The following is a 24,851-nucleotide window of genomic DNA, read 5'->3' on the forward strand; positions in this document are numbered from 1 at the left end:
CTGCTCTAAAATTTCAGATTGGGGCAGAGCAAACTTAGTATTGTTCAATGTCTCAAAAACTCAGCTCCTCCAGCTATCAACTTGACACAACCTTCCAGACAACTATCCCCTCTTCTTCAGTTACACTGAACTGACCCACTCTTCTACAATGAATATGCTTAGTCTGTCCTTTACTTATAATCTAAACTGGAAACTTCACATCTCATCTCTAGCTAAAACATCTTCTGTGAAATTAGGCAATCTGAGTTGTCTCTGCCAGTTTTTCTCAGTCCCCCCAGCTGCTAACACTGTCCAGGGACCTTATCTGTACATGTATGGAATATGTTTCACAGGTATGGGGGGATTCCACACTTACTGCTCTTTTAGACAGGGTGGAATCAAAAGCTTTTTGTCTTATCAACTCCTCTCCTGTAGGTGACCGTCTTCAGCCTCTCCCCCATCACCACAATGTTGCATCTTTTGCTATCTTCTACCACTATTTTCATGCCAACTGCCCTTTTAATCTTGCTAACAGCATGCCTCCCCTCTTCCCATGGCCTCAGTGCACAAAACTTTCTTCTTTCTCTCACTCCTATTCTGTCCACCTCTCTAATGCAGAAGTTAACCAGTATTCTCAATCATTTATCCCTTTTTCTGGTAAACTCTGGAACTCCCAGCCTGCTTTTCTATTTCTACCTCCCTATAATTTGAACTCTTTCAAGAGGGAGGTTTCAAGACAATTATCCTAAAATTTTTTATTACCACTTTCAACTATGTTTAGGGACTGGCACCTTAGTGGGCTTTTTTTTTCTATTATTATATTTTTGTTGCTCTTGGCTACATAGCTGCTGCTCCTACATAAAAAAAAGATTTCAAACCTTTTGTTTCCCTCCAGATTACTTATAATTGATATATTAAACTAATTTACATATAAATGTGAGGAATAAACAAAAAATAAATAAAATCCCCAAAAAAACATTAAGCCCCCCAAAAAATAAAACCCAAAAAAACCCAGTGGGTTGCATTAAAAAAAAAAAGGGGGGGTGGTTTCCAACCCTGCCTGGTGGTGGTTACTAATCACAGTAGAGACAGGCTACCATTACTGGGATTATTTTATATCAATAATGAATCAGACACTGTTGAATAATTGTAATGTCTTTAATCAGCTAAGTAAATCAGAAATGTTACGTTTTTATTACAAAGTTAGCAGCAATGATCATCATCTATTACAATTTCAATAGAAAAAGACAATAGGAAAATAGTTTAAGGAATCTCTACACAGTGATTTCAATCCACAAAAAAGAAAAGAACAAAAGAAAATGAAGAAAAAGAAAGACAAAACTTAAAAGCAAATGTCTGTAGAATTATAAACTATGTAACCAATCTCAGTGGCCTGACTTTTCTTCCTACTAGCATCTCACTACAGCAGCTTATTGTACTTGCTCTTACACAGTGAACTATGTTTTAACAAAACTAGACTTGTAGTTATAAACTTATCTCCTTATAATGCCCTCAAACCAAATAAATTGTACCAACACTGTGTTGGTATGGATTGAGAAACAGATTAATACAGAACATTTTTTTTGCATTGTTGATAGAGCCTTAAAATACGTGTATGTCTGTATAGGCATGTTAAAATTAACTGACAATGCATGACTAACTGGCAATGCATAACTTAGAAGAAAGATCTACAGACATGTTGCTGTCGCCACCACTTCATTGATCTCATTACATCTACATCATACATTACAAAATTTTAAATTTTCCCCTTATCATCCTAACAATTACTTTAAGCAATGCAACTTATTTTAACAGCATTTTAATCATGCCTACCAAAATAGGATTGTGTGAAGTAACTAATGAATATATGCATTTGTCCATTTTGGAATAATAATTTATAATATCACAATCATTTACTTGCACAATTTATTCACGGTAGCTAACTGTGTAGAGCAAGTTCCAAAATGCTACACACAGTTTACATCAGTTCACACTTTAATATCCACATTAAAGTGGATTTTAATAACCAAAAAAATAATATTAACTAATAAAAAGTAAAGCAGACTGAAATAACAGTATCAACAAAAGTGTAAAAGCAATGAGATAAAAAAGGACACAAACAAAAATACTTATTTTGATACTGGTAATAAATGCACAATTATTCAAGCAACAGATATCTGGATAAATGTACAAATGAAGCTTGCCTGCTATATGTATAGTAAAAAAAAGTTTTTTTACATAATTGTCTGACATACTGAGCTAAAATTTGTTGTACACTCCTCAGGAATAGGGTAAATAATTATTTTGGAAAACAGTTGGAATCAACAATGTAGAAATCAAGCTTTCCTGCTATTTTTTTTTTTATTTTATTTATTTATTTATTTTTTTTTTTTTTTTGTCTGACATATTGAGCTAAAATTTGTTGCACACTCTTCAGGAAGAGGGTAGATGATTATTTTGGCAATATATGTATTGTTCCCATTTGGCAATGACAATCTTTAATATGTTAACCATTTGCTGTATGCATTTCATTTATAGTGATTAAAGTAAAATAATGAATTTCATAGTCTCAATCAGTTCATACTTCATTATTCACATTGAATAATACATTATGTTGTTTTTAATATTTGGGAATATTTGTTATGTAATTAATGAAATTTAGAAATTGACACATTGATTAACCTTCAAAATATGACTCATGGAATATCTGCATATCCTGGTAAGCTCACAATTCCTCTACTTATGTCCTGTTCATATCTAACAAATCTTTGATTCATAACACTTAAGACATTCTTTCAAATACACAGTACCTTCATTTTAAACCACCCAAGATTAGTACTCAAAAGTTATGGTCTTTGTTTTGAGATATTCATGAAGAGCTTCTCGTCCCAAATCCTTACCAAAGCCACTCTGTTTGAAGCCTCCAAAAGGTGCTGCCACATCAGTCTTATTATAGGTGTTGACGAAGCACGTTCCTGCATCTAACTTCTCAGATACCAGCAAGGCTTTACTTATATCCTTGGTCATAACACCTGATGCTAAACCATACTCAGTATTGTTGGCACGAGCAACAACCTCCTCCACTTGCCTGTAGAGAAATTACAGAGTTTTAGTTATACCATGGTGAATCCATATGTCAGCATTTCAATGAGAACTTTCATTATCAAGGGATGTAATGAATTTTGTAAGCAAGTCATCTTACTGATCAAGTCTTAAAAGGAAATGTATCAGGTATGGATGAGATTAAAGGATCTAAGTAAAACCAAATACATAAAATAGGTGTATATATTTTATATATATATATATATATATATATATATATATATATATATATATATATATATATATATATATATATATATATATATATATATATATATATATATATATATATATATTCAAAATTCAAAATTCCAACTAGACTGAAACCACTAAAAACATTTGGAAACCTTGCTGCAGGCTCAGGATCTTTAGTTTCATTGCCTTCCCTTGCACCTTGAAGGGAAGAAAAAGACCTGAATACTCACCCATTGCCAAACTTGGAGATGACCATGATTGGACCAAAGCTCTCTTCTTTAGCAATGAACATGTGGTCTTCTACATTTGTAAAAACTGTGGGATGCAAGAAGTACCCAGGCCGGTCAACCCTCTTCCCCCCATACATCAGAGTGGCACCCTCCTTCAATCCAATGTCAATGTATTCAAGAAGCTTGTCAAAGTGTGCCTTGTGGTTCTGGGGTCCATGTGCTGTTCCACGGTTGAGTGGATCTCCAATGACCTGAGAGAACACACAGTTACTGCTTTGTTCTGAGTCATGTTTCTTCAAGTGTAAAATAAATTCCCGTAGACTTTAAATACAGCCAATTGGTAGGACAAAGAACATTTTGTCCTCAAATAAACCCTGAAATATAGGCCATGAAAATGATTAGTAAAGTAAATGATGTAAAGAATTATAAGATGCAGAACTAAGAAGAAGAGAGATAAAAAGTCTGCCTTTTCCTATATGGTGCCATACAAGTATTGAATATGCAGACATTTAAAGTGTACAATATTATATGATAAATCTATATAAATACAGATTATACACATGAAACACATCTAGTATACATTACATACTACATATAGTGATAACACAAAGTCTATATATGAAAACCCATATACAGTGGTACCTCAAATTACGAGTGCCCCAACTTCTGAGTTTTTTGAGATACAAGCTGTTACTTAAGTAATTTTTTGCTTTGAGTTGCGAACCAAAATCCGAGATATGAGCAAGCTTCAGCTACGCCACTATTAGTTGGCACAGCGAGTGCCACAGCATCTGCCCAGAACTTCTCATCTCACTCATTCACTTCACGTCTTTTTATGTATTTGTTATTTATAAATATATTTTCTTACAGTAAACCCTCGATGTAATGAACACATACGAGAGAGAGAGAGAGAGAGAGAGAGAGAGAGAGAGAGAGAGAGAGAGAGAGAGAGAGAGAGAATGAATTGTGACTGTGTGACAACCAGTTAGTGACCTTGAAAATAGTCAATGATTCAATGCTCTCTCTCTCTCTCTCTCTCTCTCTCTCTCTCTCTCTCTCTCTCTCTCTCACAGATAAATTAACACACACACACACACACACACACACACACACACACACACACACACACACACACACACACACACTAATGTGAAAAAAATATCATGTAATGGAAATGTGAAAAAATGGAGAGACCAAAATGGATATATAAAATGGGAAATGAAGAAATAATAAAAGTACAAGTAGACAAGGATCTGGGAGTTACAAACAGGATGGTCAACAGTCAAAGAAGTACAGTGGAACCTTGGTTACCAAACGTCTCCCTTTCCGAACAACTTGGTTTTCAAATAAAAATTTTAATTCATAACTGCTTTGGTTGCAGTACCATAATTCGGTTTTTTAACAAAGTTACTTGATTTCAAATACTATAAGATGCAACAAAAGCTACCATTTATAACTAATTTATAGTTTCTATGAATATTTCCTTCATTTTCATATATTTGGAGGAGAGACAAAGACTGTAAGACAGTAATTCAATTTTTGAAATAAGTTAAATGTGATCCCATTGAAGAAGTTCCTCAATGTAAACAAACAAGATTTGGCACTCAGGAGTAATCCCAAGCCTCCTGTGGCTCTCTCAATGCCATCACTACTGCACAACAGCATTTTCCCAATAGCTCTTCCCAGCAGCAACAAGTCTATATGTTATGATCACCTTCATTTTGTCGGTGAGTGGGTTGCTCCTCTCTGTATCACTCTAAGGCTTCCCTCACTTGATCAGTGACAAAGAGAATGCCTGCATTGTCTAAACAATATCTTTTGATGAGTTCTGTGTCACTAAGTTCATTAAATACATCCTTTCTGGATTAAAAATTTCTAAGCAGATGTTGTGGAGTGGCCATCTTAGCAGCGGAAGCATCAGTCATTAACTGGTAAGACATGGTGGACAGGTGTCTGAGAACAGATTAATCATTGATTCCTATGGGGAAAATAGTTTCGGTTTTCAAATGTTTTTGATTTTGAACGGCATTCAAGAAGTTTGAAAACTGAGGTTCCACTGTATGTTGAAAAGATATTCAGAGATAGAATGGGGAGGAATATTGGAACAGCATTCCACTACATGGATAGAAATATAATAAGATAATTACCACTATGATTAGACCAAAGCTGGAATATGTTGAATCAGTGTGGTCTCCCCACAAGAAAAAACATAAAAAAACTAGGAAGGATACAAAGAATGGCAACAAAGATGGTTCCAGAACTTGAAGAATTAACATAAGACACGTTAAAGGAAATGAAGAGAAGAAGAGGAGGAGGAGGCAGCAGGCACCTGCCAAACGATAATTATTCCCAGTGAGGTCTAAAGCACTGGATCAGGGGATGCTGTGAACTCATCATTAAACACAGCTGTGACCTCACTGAATTTCAAATACTTTGTGTCTCGCAACACAAGCAGGCAGTCACAGCCTACCCTCTAAAGACAACTCTCTTCCATACAAAACTACAAGCACCTAATTATACACACATCCTTCATTCAAAAATTCAGAATTATCATGGCAACTCCTACACCAGCCTTGGAGTCTTCATCTGGGGAGGGGACCACAAATGTCCCCAGGTTGGACTACTTTCCTGGTAATGACCACAGGTGTCTTGACACCCCCATCAACTTTTTTTTTTTCATTAACTTCTGCAACAATCGCAGTCTTAGATCTAATTTTCAATCTGTAGAACACCACCTCTCCTCTTCTAAACTTCATCTTTTCCTCACTGAAATACAGGTGTCTGAGGCAACTGACACTAGCCCCTTTTCTGTTCCCTCCTACTTTCTCTATCCTCATTTTTTATCCAAAGCTGGATGTTGTGTTTATATGCGCAACAACTTAACCTGTTCTTGTACCCACAGTCTTGAATACTCCAAGTTTTCCACCATCTGGCTATGGCTACAGAGTCACTCTTAAGCTAAATTTATTTGTGCTGTATACCTCTCACCTAACTCCTCTGACTATAAGAAATTCTTTGACTACTTAACTTCCAAAATGGAGCATATTCGGAATCTCTTCCTTTTTGCAGAGATCTCCATTCTTGGACACTTCAACGTTCACCACCAGCTTTGGCTTTCCTTTCCCTTCACTGACCATCCTGGTGAACTTGCCTTCAACTTTGCTATCCTTCACGACCTAAAGTTTGATGCAACATCCTACTCATATTCCTGACCATCTTGGAGACATGCCCAACATTCTTGACCTTTTCCTAACCTCTAATCCTTCTGCTTATGCTGTCACCCTCTCTTCTCCGTTGGGCTCCTCCAATCACAATCTCATATCTGTATCTTGTCCTATCACTCCAATCCCTCCTCATGATCCCCCTAAATGGAGATGCCTCTGGTGTTTTGCCTCTGCTAGTTGGGGGGACCTGAGGAGGTATTTTCCAGATTTTCCTTGGAATGGCTACTGCTTCCATGTCAGAGACCAGTCTCTGTGTGCCGAGCGCATAACAGAGGTGGTATTGTCTGGCATGGAGGCTTACATTCCTCACTCTTTTTCTCGACCTAAACCTTCCAAACCTTGGTTTAACACAGCCTATTCTCGTGCTATACATGATAGGCGGCCCACAGAAGGTACTTAAGCCTTCCATCAACAGAATCTCATGTACTTTATATTTCTGCCTGGAATCATGCCAAGTCTGTTCTCCAGCTAGCTAAAAATTCCTTCATTAATAGAAAGTGTCAAAATCTTTCAAGATCTAACTCCCCTCGTGACTTCTGGCTTCTAGCTAAAAATATCTCCAATAACTTTACTTCTTCTTTCCCTCTTTTATTTCAACCAGATGGCACCACTGTTATCACATCTATCTCTAAAGCTGAACTCTTTGCTCAAACCTCCCTCACCTCCACCCTCTGACTACTTCATGCTACCTATTAAAATTCTTCACAATGTTTTCCATGCCCTCACTGGCCTAAACCCTTGGGAAGGCTTATGGACCTGATGGGGGTCCCTCCTATTGTTCTCCGAAACTGTGCCTCCATTACTGCACCATGCCTAGCCAAACTCTTTCAACTCTGTCTGTCAACATCTACCTTTCTTTCTTGCTGGAAGTTTGCCTACATTCAGCCTGTTCCTAAAAAGGGTGACCGTTCTAATCCCTCAAACTACTGTCCTATTGCTCTGATTTCCTGCCTATCTAATGTTTTTTAATCTATCCTCAACTGGTAGATTCTTAAACATCTATCACTTCACAACATTCTAACTGACTGCCAGCATGGGTTCTATCAAGGCCACTCTACTGGTGATCTTCTGGCTTTCCTTATTGAGTCTTGGTCATCCTGTTTTAGAGATTTTGGTGAAACTTTTGCTGTTGCCTTGGACATATCAAATTTTTTTTTTATAGAGTCTAGCACAAAGCTTTGATTTCCAAACTACCTTCCTGCAGGTTCTATCCTTCTCTCTGTAATTTCATCTCAAGTTTCCTTTCGGTCTGTTCCAAATCTATTCACAGTGGTGTTCCTCTGGGTTCTTTCCTGTCACCCACTCTCTTCTTATTATTCATCAATGACCTTCCAAGCCAAACTTCTTATTCTATCCACTTCTACACAGATGAAACCACCCTGCACTTTTCTATGTCTTTTCATAGATGTCCAACCCTTCAGGAAGTTAACATTTCACACAGGGAAGCCACAGAATGCCTGACTTCTGATCTTTCTATAATTTCTGATTGGGCCAGAGCAAACTTGGTATTATTGTTCAATGCCTCAAAAACTCAATTCCTCCATCTATCAAGTTGACACAACCTTCTAGACAACTATCCCCTCTTCTTCAATGACACTCAACTGTCCCCTTTTTCTACACTGTACATTCTCAGTCTGTCCTTTACTTATAATCTGAACTAGAAACTTCACATCTCATCTCTAGCTAAAACAGCTTCTATGAAGTTAGGCGTTCTGAGACATCTCCTACAGGAAATGGAATATTTCTCACCCCCCCCCAAGCTGCTAACTCTGTACAAGGGCCTTATCCGTCCATGTATGGAGTATGCTTCACATGTCTGGGGGGTTCCACTCATACCGCTCTTCTAGACAGGATGGAATCGAAAGCTTTTCGTCTCATCAACTCCTCTCCTTTAACTGACTGTCTTCAGCCTCTCTCTCATCGCAGCAATGTTGCATCTCTAGCTGTCTTCTACCGCTGTTTTCATGCTAACTACTCTCCTGATCTTGCTAACTGCATGCCTCCTCTCCTCCCGTAGCTTTGTTCCACAAGACTTTCTTCTTTCTCTCACCCTTATTCTGTCTACCTCTCTAATGCAAGAGTTAACCAGTGTTCTCAATCATTCTTCCCGTACTCTGGTAAACTCTGGAACCCCCTGCCTGCTTCTGTATTTCCATCTTCCTATGACTTGAATTCCTTCAGGAGGGAGGTTTCAAGACACTTATCCTTCAATTTTTGACTACCGCTTTGGACCCTTTTCTGGGAGTGGCATCTCTGTGGGCTTTTTTTTTTGTTGGATTTTTGTTGCCCTTGGCCAGTGTCCCTCCTACATAAAAAAAATAAATAAAAAATGAGAGTTGAGAGTGGAAGCCGTCAAAAAACTAGAAAACACAGGAACAAGCGAGGAGATTCATTTGGAAAGTTGTGGAGATGAAAGTGAGAAAATGATGGGACAAAGATGCCACAGAAGATCACCAAGCAGAAGCTTAAAAATTATGTATACAAATATAGATGGTTTGGTGTTGGGCCTATTGGAACTTAAAGACTACCTAAAGAACAATAAACCAGTTGTTTGCAAAGGCATGTTATAGCACATGGAGGAGAGACAGAAAAGGAAAGGGAGGAGGAGTGATGATACTGATAAAAGAGGATAATGCTGTTGAGAAAATGGAATATGGTGATGGAATGGCAGAATATCTGAGTGTTGTGATTAAGATTAAAGGAACTGAAAAAAGGAAAGTTATTGTGATGTACATACCACCAAAAACTAATGTATGGGCGACCAACAGATATAAAACTATGCAACTAGAAACAAGAAATAGCACAGAAGAAATGATAAGGAAAAGTAACAAAGTGCTCTTAATAGGCCACTTCAACACTAAGGGAATTAACTGGAAGGAGATGGAAGTGAAAGAAAATGTCTGGTCATGGAGCAAAGAACTTATGCATACCATGATGATGAATATAATAAGACAATGGGTGAACAAGCCTACAAGATACAAAGAAGAAGAACCATCACAGTTTGACTTAGTGTTTACAAAGTAGACCAAGTATACATTGTCTAAGTATAATGGGAAGAAGTGATCAAGTGACAATAGAAATAGTACACCAGGAGGAAACAGTGTTGCACAGGAATGAACAATTTATGAACAATTTAGGAATGGGAGACAGAACTATGCTAAGGCAAACTTTGCAGAGCTTAGTAAATTTTATGAAAAATTTAACTGAAAAAGAGCTATTTTGAAGATAAAGTAGTGGAAGAAAATTATGAGATATTTTTGAACAAGTATAAAGAGGAGGTGCAACAGTATGTGCCAAGTTATAAAATGAAAATTGGGAAACATGAATGCTATAATGCAAGCTGTGTAGAAGCAAAAAAGAAAAAGGACAGGGCATGGAAGAAAATTATGAGAAAACTGAATACAAATACTAGGGAAGAATACAGAAAGACAAGGAATGAATATGGTTTAATAAGAAGAAAATAAGAAAGAAATTTTGAAAGTGACATAGTAAGAAAATTCAAGGAAGAGCCCACACTCTTCTACAGATACATAAATGGAAAAATGAAACATAGGGATGACATAAACAAGTTAAAAAGAGAAGGAAGAATTTATGAAACTACTGAGGAGATGAGTGAACTAATGAATGAGAGTTTTCAATCTGTGTTTACAAAGGAAACTGATTTTGTGGCATGAAAAGTGGTATCACAGAAGGAGGGGATACAGAAGATACAAGTAAAGAGACAAGAAATCAAGAAACTGCTGGAAGAGCTGGATGTTATAAAAGCTATAGGACCAGATCAAGTAAATGGATAGATATCAAAAGAATGCAGAGAACAAATGGAGAAACCCATATGGGATATAACTGACAGCTCATTTAAAGAAGGAAAAGTATCAAGGGAATGGAAAAGAACTAATATAGTCCCAATATACAAAGGGGGAAATAAAATGGAACCATTAAATTACAGACCAGTGTCACTAACAAGTATTGTAAGCAAACTTTTTGAAACAATAATTAAAGATAGATGGGTGCAATATTTAGAAGATGAAAAGATAATTACAGAAAAGCAATTTAGATTCAGGAAAGGGAGATCCTGTGTCACAAATCTACTGAGCTTCTATACGAAAGTAATAGATGAAGTGCAAGAGAGGGATGGATGGGTTGATGCGGTATACCTGGATCTCAAAAAAAGCATTTGATAAAGTTCCCTACATATACATAGTCTTATGTGGAAGTTAGAGAATGAAGGAGGACTAAAGGGAGCAACAATGAGATGAATGGATGATTATTTACAAGGAAGGCAATGAGAACAGTAATCAGAGACACTAATTCAAGTTGGCACAAAGTGACAAGTGAGGTACTGCAAGGATCTGTGTTGGCACCTATTATGTTTCAAATATATGTAAATGATATGACAGAGGATATAAATAGTTATATAAACTTTTTAGCTGATGATGCAAAAATAAGGAAAATAATATAAGATGAAAATGACTGCAAAGAGTTACAAAAGGATATTGACACTGCCACCTAGCACCACAATGTGGTCAGTCCCACAGCTACTACCACTCACTTAGTCACTCTCAGTCCAGACACCATCAAGTGTGTTCACTTTGTGCAGTATAACCATCCTTACCTTAAACTACCTGTACTAAGGTTTACAAGGAGTAAAAGACCATGGAGCAGCGGTACAAACAGTAGTACTTGCAGCAGCAGTGAAAGGGCTAAGAAAAGAAAACATTTAACTTTAACCATAGCAAAGAAAGTGAAAATCTTATGGTGACTGGGCAAAGGTGCATCAGTGAAGGCCATAAATGTTGGGCTTTCAACAGTGTATGATTTATTAAAAAAAAAGACATTTTAAAGTATTATGAAGTCTGTGACCTTCCTAAGGTGACGGATAATTGTAAAACACTTCACCAAACCCAAAATGTTGAACTGGACAAGTGTTGATGGAGTGGATTTGGCACAGGAGAAGCGAAAAAGTGCCACTTGACTCAACTGTGATCTACACCCAACCCAAAGCTTTCCATCAAGAATTAGAATTAAGAAACAAGTGTGACTTTTCCACAGAATGGTTTAGTAAATTTAAGAAAAGGCATGGAATACATATGCTGAAAGTGTGTGGTGACAAAGCTTCTGCAAATTATGAAGGTGCTGACACCTACATCACAGAATTTTTTAGCTTGATCAAGGATGATAAACTTAAAAGACAATGCTGACAAAACAGAACTTTACTGGCAGTACATGCCAAGAAAAATTAATGTAACACATGATGAAGAACAGCCCTCAGGACACAAGGACTCAGAGGGAAGAATTACTTATTACAGTGCTTGGAGCTGCAAATGCAGCAGGTAGAAAGTGTGAATTAGATGTCACTGGATACAACACAAATCCACATGCCTTTAAAGCAGTCAGTTTTTCCTGTTCGTTACTGTGTCAGTAAGCATGCATGAATGACTATGGAACTGTTTTTAAATTATTTTAAGAGGATTTTATGCCAGAGGCTAGGGCACATTGTCATGAAGCAGGCCTGCCAAGTGACTGCAAGATTTTCTGGTTTTAGATAACTGCTCTGCACACTGTGAAGCTGATATTTTGGTGCAAGGTAATGTGTATGCAGTGTATATGTCACCAAACTACCTCCCTGATCCAACTGATGGACCAAGGAATCCTTTGTTCATTTTAATGTCACTACAAACATTTATTTGAGCATAAGAAAAGGAGTAATGATGAAAATGAAGAAGTGGAAGTTGAGAATGTTTTTTTTTTTTTTTTTTTATGTAGAAAGGGCACCAGCCAAAAGCAACAAAATTATAAGAAAATAAAAGGTCCATTGAGGTGCCAGTCCCAAAAGAGAGTCAAAAGTGGTCATCAAAATTTGAAGGATAAATGTCTTGAAATCTCCCTCTTGAAAATTTCAAGTCATGGGAAGGAGGAAATACAGAAGCAGGAAGGGAATTCCAGAGTTTATCAGAGAAAGGGATGAATGATTGAGAATACTGGTTAACTCTTGCATTAGAGGTGGTCAGAATAGGGGTGAGAGAAAGAAGAGTTTAGTGCAGTGAGGCCACAGTAGAAGAGGCATGCAGTTAGCAAGATCAGAAGAGCAGTCAGTGTGAAAGTAGCAGTAGAAGATAGTGAGAGATGCAAAATTGCAGTAATGAGAGAGGCTGAAGACAGTCAGTGGGAGTTGATAGGACAAAAATATTTTCATTCTACCTTGTCTAAAAGAGCAGTATGAGTGAAATACCTCCCCACCCCCGTACATGTGAAGAATACTCTATACAACGACGAATAAGGCCCCTATGCAGAGTTAGCAGCTCTTGAGGGTCAGAGAAACTCAGAATGCCTAACTTCATAGAAGCTGTTTTAGCTAGAGATGAGATGTGAAGTTTCCAGTTTAAGTAAAGTATAAGTATAAGTAAAGGACAGACTGAGGATGTTCAATGTGGTAGAGGGGGATTGTTAAGTGTCATTGAAGAAGAAGAGATAGTTATCTAGAACTGTGTCGAGTTGATAGATGGAGGAATTGAGTTTTGAGCCATTGGACAATACTAAGTTTGTTCTGCCCCAATCTGAAATTTTAGAGAGACCAGAAGTCAGGCATTCTGTGGCTTCCCTGTGAGAGCTATTTACTCCCTGAAGGATTGAACATTTACCAAAAGATGTGAAAAAGTGCAGGATAGTATCATCAGCATAGGAATGGGTAGGATAAGTAGTTTGGTTTAGATGATCATAATGAATAATAGGAAGAGAATGAGTGACACGACAGAACCCTGGGGAACACCAATGTTAATAGACTTAAGAGAAGAACAGACTGTCTACTACAGCAGCAATAGAACAGTCAGAAAGGAAACTTGAGATAAGGTTATAGAGAGAAGGATAGAAGCTGTAAGACAGTAGTTTTGAAATCAAAGCTTTGTGCCAGACTCTAATAAAAGCTTTTGATATGTCAAAGGCAAAAACAAAAGTTTTGCCAGAATCCCAAAAAGAGGATGACCAAGACTCAGTAAGAAAAGCCAGGAGATCACCAGTAGAGTAGCCTCAACAGAACCTATACTGATGATCAGATAGAAGGTTGTAAGGTGATAGATGTTTAAGAGTCTTCCAGTTGAGGATAGATTAAAAAACTTTAGAGACAGGAAATCAAAGATATAGGGCAGTAGTTTGAGGTACTAGAATGGTCATCCTTTATAGAAACAGGCTGAATCTAGGAACTCTTCCAGCAAGAGGGAAAGGTAGATGTTGATAGACAGAGTCAGAAGAGTTTGACTAGGCAAGGTACAAGCATGGACACACAGTTTTGGAGAACACTGGGAGGGAACCCATCAGGTCCATAAGCCTTCAGAAGGTTAAAGCCAGTGAGGGCATGGAAAACATCATTGCGAAGAATCTTAATGGGTAGCATAAAGTAATCGGATGGTGGAGGAGAGGAACAAACCATGAGTTTTTAGCAAAGGTTTGAGCAAAGGGTTCAGCTTTAAAAATAGATAAGATGGCAGTGGTGCCAACAGGTTGAAATAAAGGAGGGAAAGAAGAAGCAAAGTTATTAGAGATGTTTTTGGCTAGGTATCAGAAATCAAGAGGGTAGCTAGATTTTGAAAGATTTTGACACTTTCTATTAATGAAGGAGTTTTTGGCTAGCTGGAAAAACAGAATTGGCATGATTCCGGGCAGAAAAATAAAGTGCATGAAGGCTCAAGTACCTTTTGTGAGCCATCTCTCTCTCTATCATGTATAGCACAAGAACAGGCTGTGGTAAACCAAGGTTTGGAAGGTTCAGGTCAAGTGAAAGAGTGAGGAATGACCGCCTCCATGCCAGACACTTTCACCTCTGTTATGGGCTGAACACACAGCGATGGGTCTCCAACATGGAAGCAGTAGTCATTCCAAGGAAAATCAGAATACCTTCTTAGGTCCCCCCAGTTAGCAGAGGCAAAATGCCAGAGGCACCTCCACTTTGGGGGGTCCTGAGGAGGGATGCGTGATAGGACAAGATATATGTATAAGGTTGTGATCAGAGGAGCCCAATGGAGAAGATAAGGTGACAGCATAAACAGAAGGATTAGAGGTTAGAAAAAGATATTGGGCATATCTCCAAGATGGTCAGGAATACAAGTAGGATGTTACACCAATTGCTCTAGATCATGGAGGATAACAAAGTTAAAAGGCAATTTACCAGGATGGTCAGTGAAGGGAGAGGAGGGCCAAAGTAAACATTCAAGTCTCTGCAAAATGGAAGAGAGTCAGAATGTGCTCAACTTTGGAAGTTATGTAGTCAAAGATTTTTTTATAGTCAGAGGAGTTAGGTGAGAGGTATACAGCACAAATAAATTTAGTTTGAGAGTAACTCTGTAGTCAAAGCCACATGGTGGAAAACTCGGAAGATTCAGGAGCATCAGCACAAGAGTATGTTAAGTCATTGTGCACATAGAAGCAACATCCAGCTTTGGGCTGAAAATTAGAATAAAGAAAGGAGGGAAAAGAAATGGGGCTACTGTCAGTTGCTTCAGACATCTGTGTTTCAGTGAGGAAAAGATGAGGTTTAGTGAAGGAGAGGTGGGATTCAACAGTGAAAATTACATGAATGTGTACAGTTGACCAATAAACTCATAACAGGCTTGAAATAATTATTCAGGAATGAAGACAAAATTTTGTGAGTTTACAAAATTCAGGGAAAGCTTTTGAGAGAAAAGCCTAAATACATGAGACAGGCATCAGTTAAAAGAAATTTTCAAAATGGAAAGTGCTCCCAAACTAGCACAAGTTCCTGAGTCAACTTCTGGTGTGCTCTCTGAACTATCTCCCTCTACAATGTCTTACTCAGCCTCCACACCTTCCGATATGAATGGAGTGGATACACCTCACAACAGCCAGGATACAGAGTAGGTAAGCAGTGAAATTATTTATTTTAATGTTTAATTTATTTGCTATAATTTATTATAATGTATTCAAATGAGAAATCATTTATTACAATGAAAGTTTGTATTTTCATGTTAGGTGTGAGTGTTGTGGCTGGTGGGAGGTGGGGCATACACACTAGGATGCAGCAAGCAGCAAGCCTATCCTAATAACAGATAATAATAATAATAATATTTGGTTTATTAATCTTGCACCCTTAAAGCTGAAAATCCACATGTTACATACTTATATACTAACATACATACTACATCTTAAGTATACATTTAACCCTAAGGAAGTATCTTACATTTTGATACTGTAGCTGTCAGATGGTACTGATCAACCTAGTAGACTAGGCCCATGATGGTCAGGTCACCATGTGTGTATTTTTTTATTCAGAGTTTGTTTCTCCTACCTAGCAGTGGATCGCAACTTCCAACTTATACCAGGTACCTAATCACTGCTAGATGAACAGGGGCTACACTGCAAAGAACCTAGGTCCTCCTGAGCATGAACTGGGTGCATTAACCGCTGTGCTACCAGACTGTAAGTGGACAATAAAAATGCATCATGATTATCCACCAGCAGTTCTTATTTATTGTCCTGTTTAAGTCATTTAGTAAATAATCTTTTTTTTTTTTTTATGTAAGAAGGATACTGGCCAAGGGCAACAAAAATCTAATAAAAAAAATGCCCACTGAAATGCCAGTCCCATAAAAGGGTCAAAGCAGTGGTCAAAAATTGGTGGATAAGTGTCTTGAAATCTCCCTCTTGAAGGAATTCAAGTCATAGGAAGGTGGAAATACAGAAGCAGGTAGGGAGTTCCAGAGTTTACCAGAGAAAGGGATGAATGATTGAGAATACTGGTTAACTCTTGCGTTAGAGAGGTGGACAGAATAGGGGTGAGAGAAAGAAGAAAGTCTTGTGCAGCGAGGCCGTGGAAGGAGGGGAGGCATGCAGTTAGCAAGATCAGAAGAGCAGCTGGCATGAAAATAGTGGTGGAAGACAGCTAGATATGCAACACTGCGGCGGTGAGAGAGGGGCTGAAGACAGTCAGTTAGAAGAGAGGAGTTGATGAGACGAAAAGCTTTTGATTCCACCCTGTCTAGAAGAGCAGTATGAGTGGAACCCCCCCAGACATGTGAAGCATACTCCATACATGGACGGATAAGGCCCTTGTACATAGTTAGCAGCTGGGGGGTGAGAAAAACTGGCGGAGACGTCTCAGAACACCTAACTTCATAGAAGCTGTTTTAGCTAGAGATGAGATGAGAAGTTTCCAGTTCAGATTATAAGTAAAAGACAGACCGAGGATGTTCAGTGTAGAAGAGGGGGACAGTTGAGTGTCATTGAAGAAGAGGGGATAGTTGTCTGGAAGGTTGTGTCGAGTTGATAGATGGAGGAATTGAGTTTTTGAGGCATTGAACAATACCAAGTTTGCTCTGCCTCAATCAGAAATTTTAGAAAGATCAGAAGTCAGGCGTTCTGTGGCTTCCCTGCGTGATATGTTTACCTCCTGAAGGGTTGGACGTCTATGAAAAGACGTGGAAAAGTGCAGGGTGGTATCATCAGCATAGGAGTAGATAGGACAAGAAGTTTGGTTTAGAAGATCATTAATGAATAATAAGAAGAGAGTGGGTGACAGGACAGAACCCTGAGGAACACCACTGTTAATAGATTTAGGAGAAGAACAGTGACCGTCTACCACAGCAGCAATAGAACGGTTAGAAAGGAAACTTGAGATGAAGTTACAGAGAGAAGGATAGAAACCGCAGGAGGGTAGTTTGGAAATCAAAGCTTTGTGCCAGACTCTATCAAAGGCTTTTGATATGTCCAAGGCAACAGTAAAAGTTTCACCAAAGTCTCTAAAAGAGGATGACCAAGACTCAGTAAGGAAAGCCAGAAGATCATCAGTAGAGCAGCCTTGATGGAACCCATACTGGCGATCAGATAGAAGGTTGTGAAGTGATAGATGTTTAAGAATCTTCCTGTTGAGGATAGATCCAAAAACTTAGATAAGCAGGAAATTAAAGCAATAGGACGGTAGTTTGAGGGATTAGAGCAGTCACCCTTTTTAGGAACAGGTTGAATGTAGGCAAACTTCCAGCAAGAAGGAAACGTAGATGTTGACAGACAGAGCTGAAAGAGTTTGACTAGGCAAGGTGCAAGCATGGAGGCACAGTTTCGGAGAACAATAGGAGGGACCCCATCAGGTCCATAAGCCTTCCGAGGGTTTAGGCCAGCGAGGGCATGGAAAACATCATTGCGAAGAATTTTAATACGTGGCATGAAGTAGTCAGAGGGTGGAGGAGAGGGAGGAACAAGCCCAGAATCGTCCAAGGTAGAATTTTTAGCAAAGGTTTGAGCAAAGAGTTCAGCTTTAGAAATAGATGTGATAGCAGTGATGCCATCTGGTTGAAGTAGAGGAGGGAAAGAAGAAGAAGCAAAGTTATTGGAGATATTTTTGGCTAGATGCCAGAAATCACAAGGGGAGTTAGATCTTGAAAGGTTTTGACATTTTCTGTTAATGAAGGAGTTTTTGGCTAGTTGGAGAACAGACTTGGCATGGTTCCGGGCAGAAATATAAAGTGCATGAGATTCTGGTGATGGAAGGCTTAAGTACCTTTTGTGGGCCACCTCTCTATTATGTATAGCACGAGAACAAGCTGTGTTAAACCAAGGTTTAGAAGGTTTAGGACGAGAAAAAGAGTGAGGAATGTACGCCTCCATGCCAGACACTATCACCTCTGTTATGCGCTCAGCACACAAAGACGGGTCTCTGACACGGAAGCAGTAGTCATTCCAAGGAAAATCAGCAAAATACCTCCTCAGGTCCCCCCAATTAGCAGAGGCAAAACGCCAGAGGCACCTTCGCTTAGGGGGATCCTGAGGAGGGATTGGAGTGATAGGACAAGATAAAGATACGGGATTGTGATTGGAGGAGCCCAACGGAGAAGAAAGAGTGACAGCATAAGCAGAAGGATTAGAGGTCAGGAAAAGGTCAAGAATGTTGGGCGTATCTCCAAGACGGTCAGGAATACGAGTAGGGTGTTGCACTAAGTGCTCTAGGTCATGGAGGATAGCAAAGTTGTAGGCTAGTTCACCAGGATGGTCAGTGAAGGGAGAGGAAAGCCAAAGCTGGTGGTGAACATTGAAGTCTCCAAGAATGGAGATCTCTGCAAAAGGGAAGAGGGTCAGAATGTGCTCCACTTTGGAAGTTAAGTAGTCAAAGAATTTCTTATAGTCAGAGGAGTTAGGAGAGAGCACAGATAAATTTAGTATGAGAATGACTCTGTAGTCATAGCCAGATGGTGGAAAACTCGGAAGATTCAAGAGCGTGGGCACGAGAGCAGGTTAAGTCATTGCGCACATAAACGCAGCATCCAGCTTTGGATCGAAAATGAGGATAGAGAAAGTAGGAGGGAACAGAAAAGGGGCTACTGTCAGTTGCCTCAGACACCTGAGTTTCAGTGAGGAAAAGAAGATGAGGTTTAGAAGAGGAGAGGTGGTGTTCTACAGATTGAAAATTAGATCTTAGACCGCAAATGTTGCAGAAGTTAATGAAGAAAAAGTTGAGGGGGATGTCAAGACACTTAGGGTCGTCGACGGAAAGGCAGTCCGACCTGGGGACATTTGTGGTCCCCTCCCCAGATGAGGACTCCGAGGCTGGTGTAGGAGTCGCCATGAGTTTAAAATTTTTGAGTGAAGGGTGTTTGTGTTATTAGATGCTTGTAGTTTCGTGTGGAGGAAGAGAGTTGTCTTTAGAGGGCAGGCTGTGACTGCCCCCTTGTGTTGTGAGACACAAAGGGAAACGTTCAGTGAGGTCACAGCTGGGTTTAATGATAAGTTCACAGCACCCCCTGAACAGTGCTTTAGACCTCACTGGGAGTAATTATCGTTTCGGCAGGTGTCTACTGCCTCCTCCTATATAATCTATATTATATTGTTTAATATTCCTTTGTTTGTGGTATATAGTAATAAAAGCTGGTATAGGTGTTATTGAAAAGACAAAGCCTCCCCAATGTTTGTTAGAGAATAACAACACATTTTCATGTGTTCATAAGGATTAAATTATGCATGAGATTTGTGGTAACTTCTAAATTCTAAATTACAATACAGAAAGCTAATGATGAAGCAAGTACAAATAATGAATACCACATATACTTATGCAAATTGCTAAGAGGAGGGAAATAAATAAGGCAGCTGTAAATACTGTGTACAGGGAAAGATGTTCCAAAATTTGGAAAATTATGGAATTTGGAAAGTATCAGGTCCCAAGAGTTCTGGCTAAAAGATCATGTACCTATACCAAAATCTAACCAAGAGGAGGTATAGAAATTATAAAAGACAGACCAACTTGTGGAATAAATACAAACAAACAAGAAAATAGATAAAGTTCGTAAAGTTGGGAACCATGCTATAGATGCATGTGGACTCAGCACCCATCTCCATCTCATTAGCCTTTGAGACTATGGTGTATGATATCCTTCAGCCAAGGAGAGACAGCCACTGTGACATATGGGTTTCCAGAGTTTACCACCTCCTAGTTTCCCCAGGTACCTATTTATCAGCCAATCCAAAGCAAGAATGAACTGGTTAAGCTGTGCACTGACTGTCCCCACCCAAACTTGCACAGAAGCCTGCAGATTTGTAGTCAGAAACATTAGCCACTGCACCATGGAGGTGTTTAGCAAGCTAAAAATTAATATCCAAAAATAAAAGAAATAAAAAAGTCTTTACAAACTATATGACATGTTACAGTAATATTGAAATAATAAATCAGGTAAAAGGGTGACATATAATTACAGTGCAAAAAAATAAACAATTCATATATAAGATAGCCTGGAAGACAGATAACTGGCAAAACAAATGAATGGGAAAAAGGAGAGATGCTTTTGCCCTGCAGTGGACTGACGATGATGATGATGAAGATGGAGGGATAGTTTAGGAAGCCTTCAAAAGATAATTATCAACCTTGCCTATAAAGAAAAGGATATTGTTCACCCACCATTTTCTTGCACTCCTCCACAACTCTCTTCACAAACTCATCATGGATGGCCTCCTCCACAAACAGACGCCCAGCAGCAATGCAGTTTTCACCCTTGTTGAAGAAGACACTGCTCATTCCCTGTTGGATATATCACTATGATTAATATTTTTCATTCTGATCCCAATTCTTGATCACTACTTTTCACATGATTGACAGGCATGCTGGACTGATCTCTAAATTCATTAATGAAAGAAAACTTTAGTCCAAGTTATTTTTATAATATAAAACCCTTTATGAATCATTAATCCATAAAGTCTTTAAACCATGTTCAAGAGCTTGATCAGCTGGCTTACCATTCTCACAGCTTTATCAAGGTCACAGTCAGCAAAGATGATAAAGGGAGATTTTCCTCCAAGCTCCAGTGAAACCTTCTTCAAGTTGCTCACTGCACATGATTTCATAATCACTTGGCCAATTTCTGTACTACCTGTGAATCCCAGCTTTCGTACATCTTTATGGTCAGCAATGGCCTGCCCACACACACTACCTGGAACACATATACATGATATAAGGATAAGGTAGCAGAAGCTGATGGGATAATGGATGAGATGTCAAAATATGGAGAAGAAAATCCTTAGTATTCTATTCATAGTGAACCTGGATGTGAGCAACTGCGATAAGAGGTGGCAATTGCTAAAAAAAAAAAAAAAAAAAAAAAAAAAAAAAAAAAAAAAAAAAAACTGGCAGCTTTGTTTCTGAAACATTGGGGTATCACAGCCTAATCAACCAATGAGCACTTGCTATCAAAAACAACATAAATCCCTGTTTGCAAGACTTACTGGTTGTAAGTGTCTCAATATATAATCCTACTACAAATCATAGGGCAGCTGCCTGCTGCCTTGTTGAACCCTAGTGCTATCCCTTAGGAGAAGCTCTAAGGAATATGTTTAGATACAGAGAGATGGATTGAATTGCTGGAAAAATATAAAGAAAATCTGTGATTGAATAGGTGCAGGTCAGAAGACCAGATTGACTAATTGGAGGACAAGCCAGTCAAATAAAAGACATCTGGACTTATCCCTTTCTATTACAGACATTCCCTGAAACATAAGCTGTTTATATTTCACCCCAAAAACATGATACATGTTTTACAACTTAATCCATTTCTTTCATCAATAATGAATGTCAAAATCTTATCAGATATGATTCTCTCTGTGATTTCTGGCATTTAGCCAGAAAATTTTTGAAGTTTTAAATATTCTATATATTCAGTCTCCCAAATGTACCATGCAGAGAAAATGAGAAATTGCAACTATAGAGGAACCAGACTAATTTAGTACTTAGGGTGTTGGCTATACTTCTTCTTCACCCCAGAGTGACATGATCTGCCAACAGCCAGCAGGGCATGGCCTGGGGGATTCACTTGTCAAGGACACTGGGGCAGCAGCATCACATGGCCTATATGCATTGGCAAGTGTACTAGAATATATAGTGTTATTGTTCCATCATCAAATTGAAAGCCATTAAAAAAAAATATGCAGTCATATATGACAACTTATAATTTTGGAATAATTAAGACAAAGGATGACGAAAGAGAGATGTGTTCATGTGCTTGTCAACTATGAACATGACACCAGTGTGGGACAGGAACAACCAACACCCTCAGTACCAAGTTAGTCTGGTTCCACTATAAATGTTCTTTTATTTACAAAATACTTCCATGTATTTCTCACATGTACAGACACAAAATCTCTCTCACTCAAGATAAACATGTTCCAAGATATCTGATGTAAATAACTGCATTTCAAATGTGTTTCTCTAAATGATCTGTGTTTCTAGTATTTTCCTTGTACACACAAGTGGAAGTCTCACAAGGAAAGATTGGGAAATCTTGCAGGTCACTTGACAGGGCCATAGTAGCCAATCCACATATGTGGAAACTTGATCCAGCCAGAGCTGTACAGTTATACAATAATGAGGTGGTGACTCATCATGTTGAAACTGATGTGGAAACCATCCAACTTTGTTTACACATAGAGAGAGAAGGCATTAAGTTACCTTACAGCATGTTTAAATAAAATTCAGCATTGAGATTTGTGTCATAGAAAACAGGTCCAAATATTTTATTGCCTCACATCCCACACCTTGCATTTTTGAGTGACATCAAGTTTGGGTTACTATCACTCCAGTAATGTAAACTTTGGCAACTTACTGACATAAAAACCAGCTTCATCAGTAAAGACAATCCCAGCTATGAAGTTTATATCTGCCCAATTTGTTTTAGAAGCCATTCGCAAAATTCAAGGTTCTTATCTGAGCCATCTTCACAGCATTTGCATTTTGAATGGATGCCACTTTTCTTTTTCAGCATAATGCAATGGATACCAAATATGCTGATACCAGTTTCTACAGATAATCATCATAATATGAAGTGGATTGCACAGACTTTGTCCTTTTGTTGCTACATTTTAACCAAACTGCTTTGTTACTGGGTTCACTGGTGATCTCTTACTGTTCTGGTTGCTATGTACCTGTCTCATTCACAGTTTGTGCCCCATTTATATCATAATATAAGCCATCATTCAAGCAAATGAAAGCCTGCAATCAGTTATTTTTAAATAGTTGCATGGTAATTGTGCAGTTACTGAATTGATAACAAAGACAAGACAGAGTGTATAACAGTGTCAGTTATCACTAGTGCTAAACTGTTATATATATAATAGATTCTATTCCCAGGCCCAGTTTCTGAGAACACCTACTGTGGATTATGTTGTCAATCTTAAAGTGGTGGTTCATATGTGTGACTTTGGTAATCAAATATGGTAACCAATATGCTATGTAATCACTGTGAGAATCTTGCAAATAAGACCATACAAAACACCTTAGTACTAGAGACAGCTCTCACTTTCAACTGGATCATTGACACAGCAGTTGGTTGTGAAGCAGCTCTTTGAAATAAGCAGACAATGGGTGGCACTACCATCCACCATACTCAAGATCATGGTGAGGTGTCAGGTTTGAGTAGATGGCAGTATAAGCTATCACTAGTCTGTTCAAGCTACTGATCAACATAATGAATATATCTCTATTCAATGCTAAAGCTTAGGCTCCTTGCTTAGGCTATGGTCAGAAACACAGAAAAATGGACTGTTCATTTAGAGATTTATAATGTTTCAGATGCCATGGAAAGGGACACCTCAAAACACTGTGCTTTAGTACTATATCTCAAAGGCATCTAGTAAAGATTAGATAACTAATTCTAAAGATAATATAAATTTTATGATAATAAGCATATACCTTTTTCTATCTATATATCTATAACTATATCCCACCTATGCACTTTTCGTTCAGGAAGATCAGAGTGCCCACTATGCAGATGCAAGGATTAACAGAGTTGGACACTGGAACAACCCATTGCCTCATTTATACAAGTGAGTTATAAATGTCAAATGTTCTGCAAGCTTCTGTGAATTTGAGAATTTAAGGCATTCTTCACAGAAATATCAAATAGGTCATTACTAAACTGAAACCATCCTAACTCCTATTGGGCCTGCATTATCATTGTTGATGGTCATTGTTTGCTGGGCCACAATCTGACTGAAGCTTTACAGGCAAGAATCTGCTAAGATTAACCAGGTACCTTATTCTAGTGAATATCTTTTTATGAGTTTTCTGATTTCTTCTCTGGTGGTCAATGTTGTTTGAAAGACAAGCTCCTTTTTTATGTTGAAATTAATCCTACTGTTATACCTGCATATTGTTAAGTTTATGCTGTACCTTATGCACTATGAAAGTTTTTCTTTGACTTCTCATTTCCTTAGCTATGCAGAAACATCTAAGCATATTAAATGATACCTATTTTCCTCTTCATCCACACATATTTTGAACCCTTTCATCTACAACCATTCATTCCCATACTAGTGAGACAGAGAGCACAACTTCCCTTCCATTTAACTTTACTTTCCTTATCCAGACCTACCCATACAGTACACCTTTTCCATATCTTCTCACATTCCATACTCATCTCATCCACTTCAAACTCTTGTTTAATTTTTTAACACATCCAAATTTTCATTAAAACTTTCACAACTTCTCTCCTTTTAATTTCATCCATTAAACAGTTTGCATTCAAAATAGGCCACCATTTTGGAGTTCTTTCTCTACTTATATGTTAAATGGCATGCAATAGTTTTCCTTAATTATTCTTATCAGTAAATACAATACATGATTATGATGTCTTAACAAAATACC

At 38.2% G+C, this 24,851-nt stretch overlaps 1 protein-coding gene across 3 annotated transcripts in view; it reads right to left on the minus strand.

Annotated features, from left to right (window-relative positions):
* Positions 1-1,118: 1,118 nt before the first annotated feature.
* LOC135103707 (cytosolic 10-formyltetrahydrofolate dehydrogenase-like) overlaps positions 1,119-24,851 on the minus strand; it is a 196,992-nt gene continuing 173,259 nt past the window's right edge. For all 3 annotated transcript variants that reach the window (XM_064010307.1, XM_064010306.1, XM_064010305.1), the window contains exons 14-17: positions 20,954-21,147; positions 20,619-20,738; positions 3,507-3,757; positions 1,119-3,067 (exon numbers count right to left, since the gene is read on the minus strand). In XM_064010307.1, the coding sequence (XP_063866377.1) occupies positions 2,812-3,067; positions 3,507-3,757; positions 20,619-20,738; positions 20,954-21,147 (821 nt within the window). In that variant the 3' untranslated portion in view covers positions 1,119-2,811. The remainder of the gene's footprint in view (positions 3,068-3,506; positions 3,758-20,618; positions 20,739-20,953; positions 21,148-24,851) is intronic.

Source organism: Scylla paramamosain, chromosome 9 (genome assembly GCF_035594125.1).
Source record: "Scylla paramamosain isolate STU-SP2022 chromosome 9, ASM3559412v1, whole genome shotgun sequence".
Taxonomy (NCBI): Eukaryota; Metazoa; Arthropoda; class Malacostraca; order Decapoda; family Portunidae; genus Scylla; species Scylla paramamosain.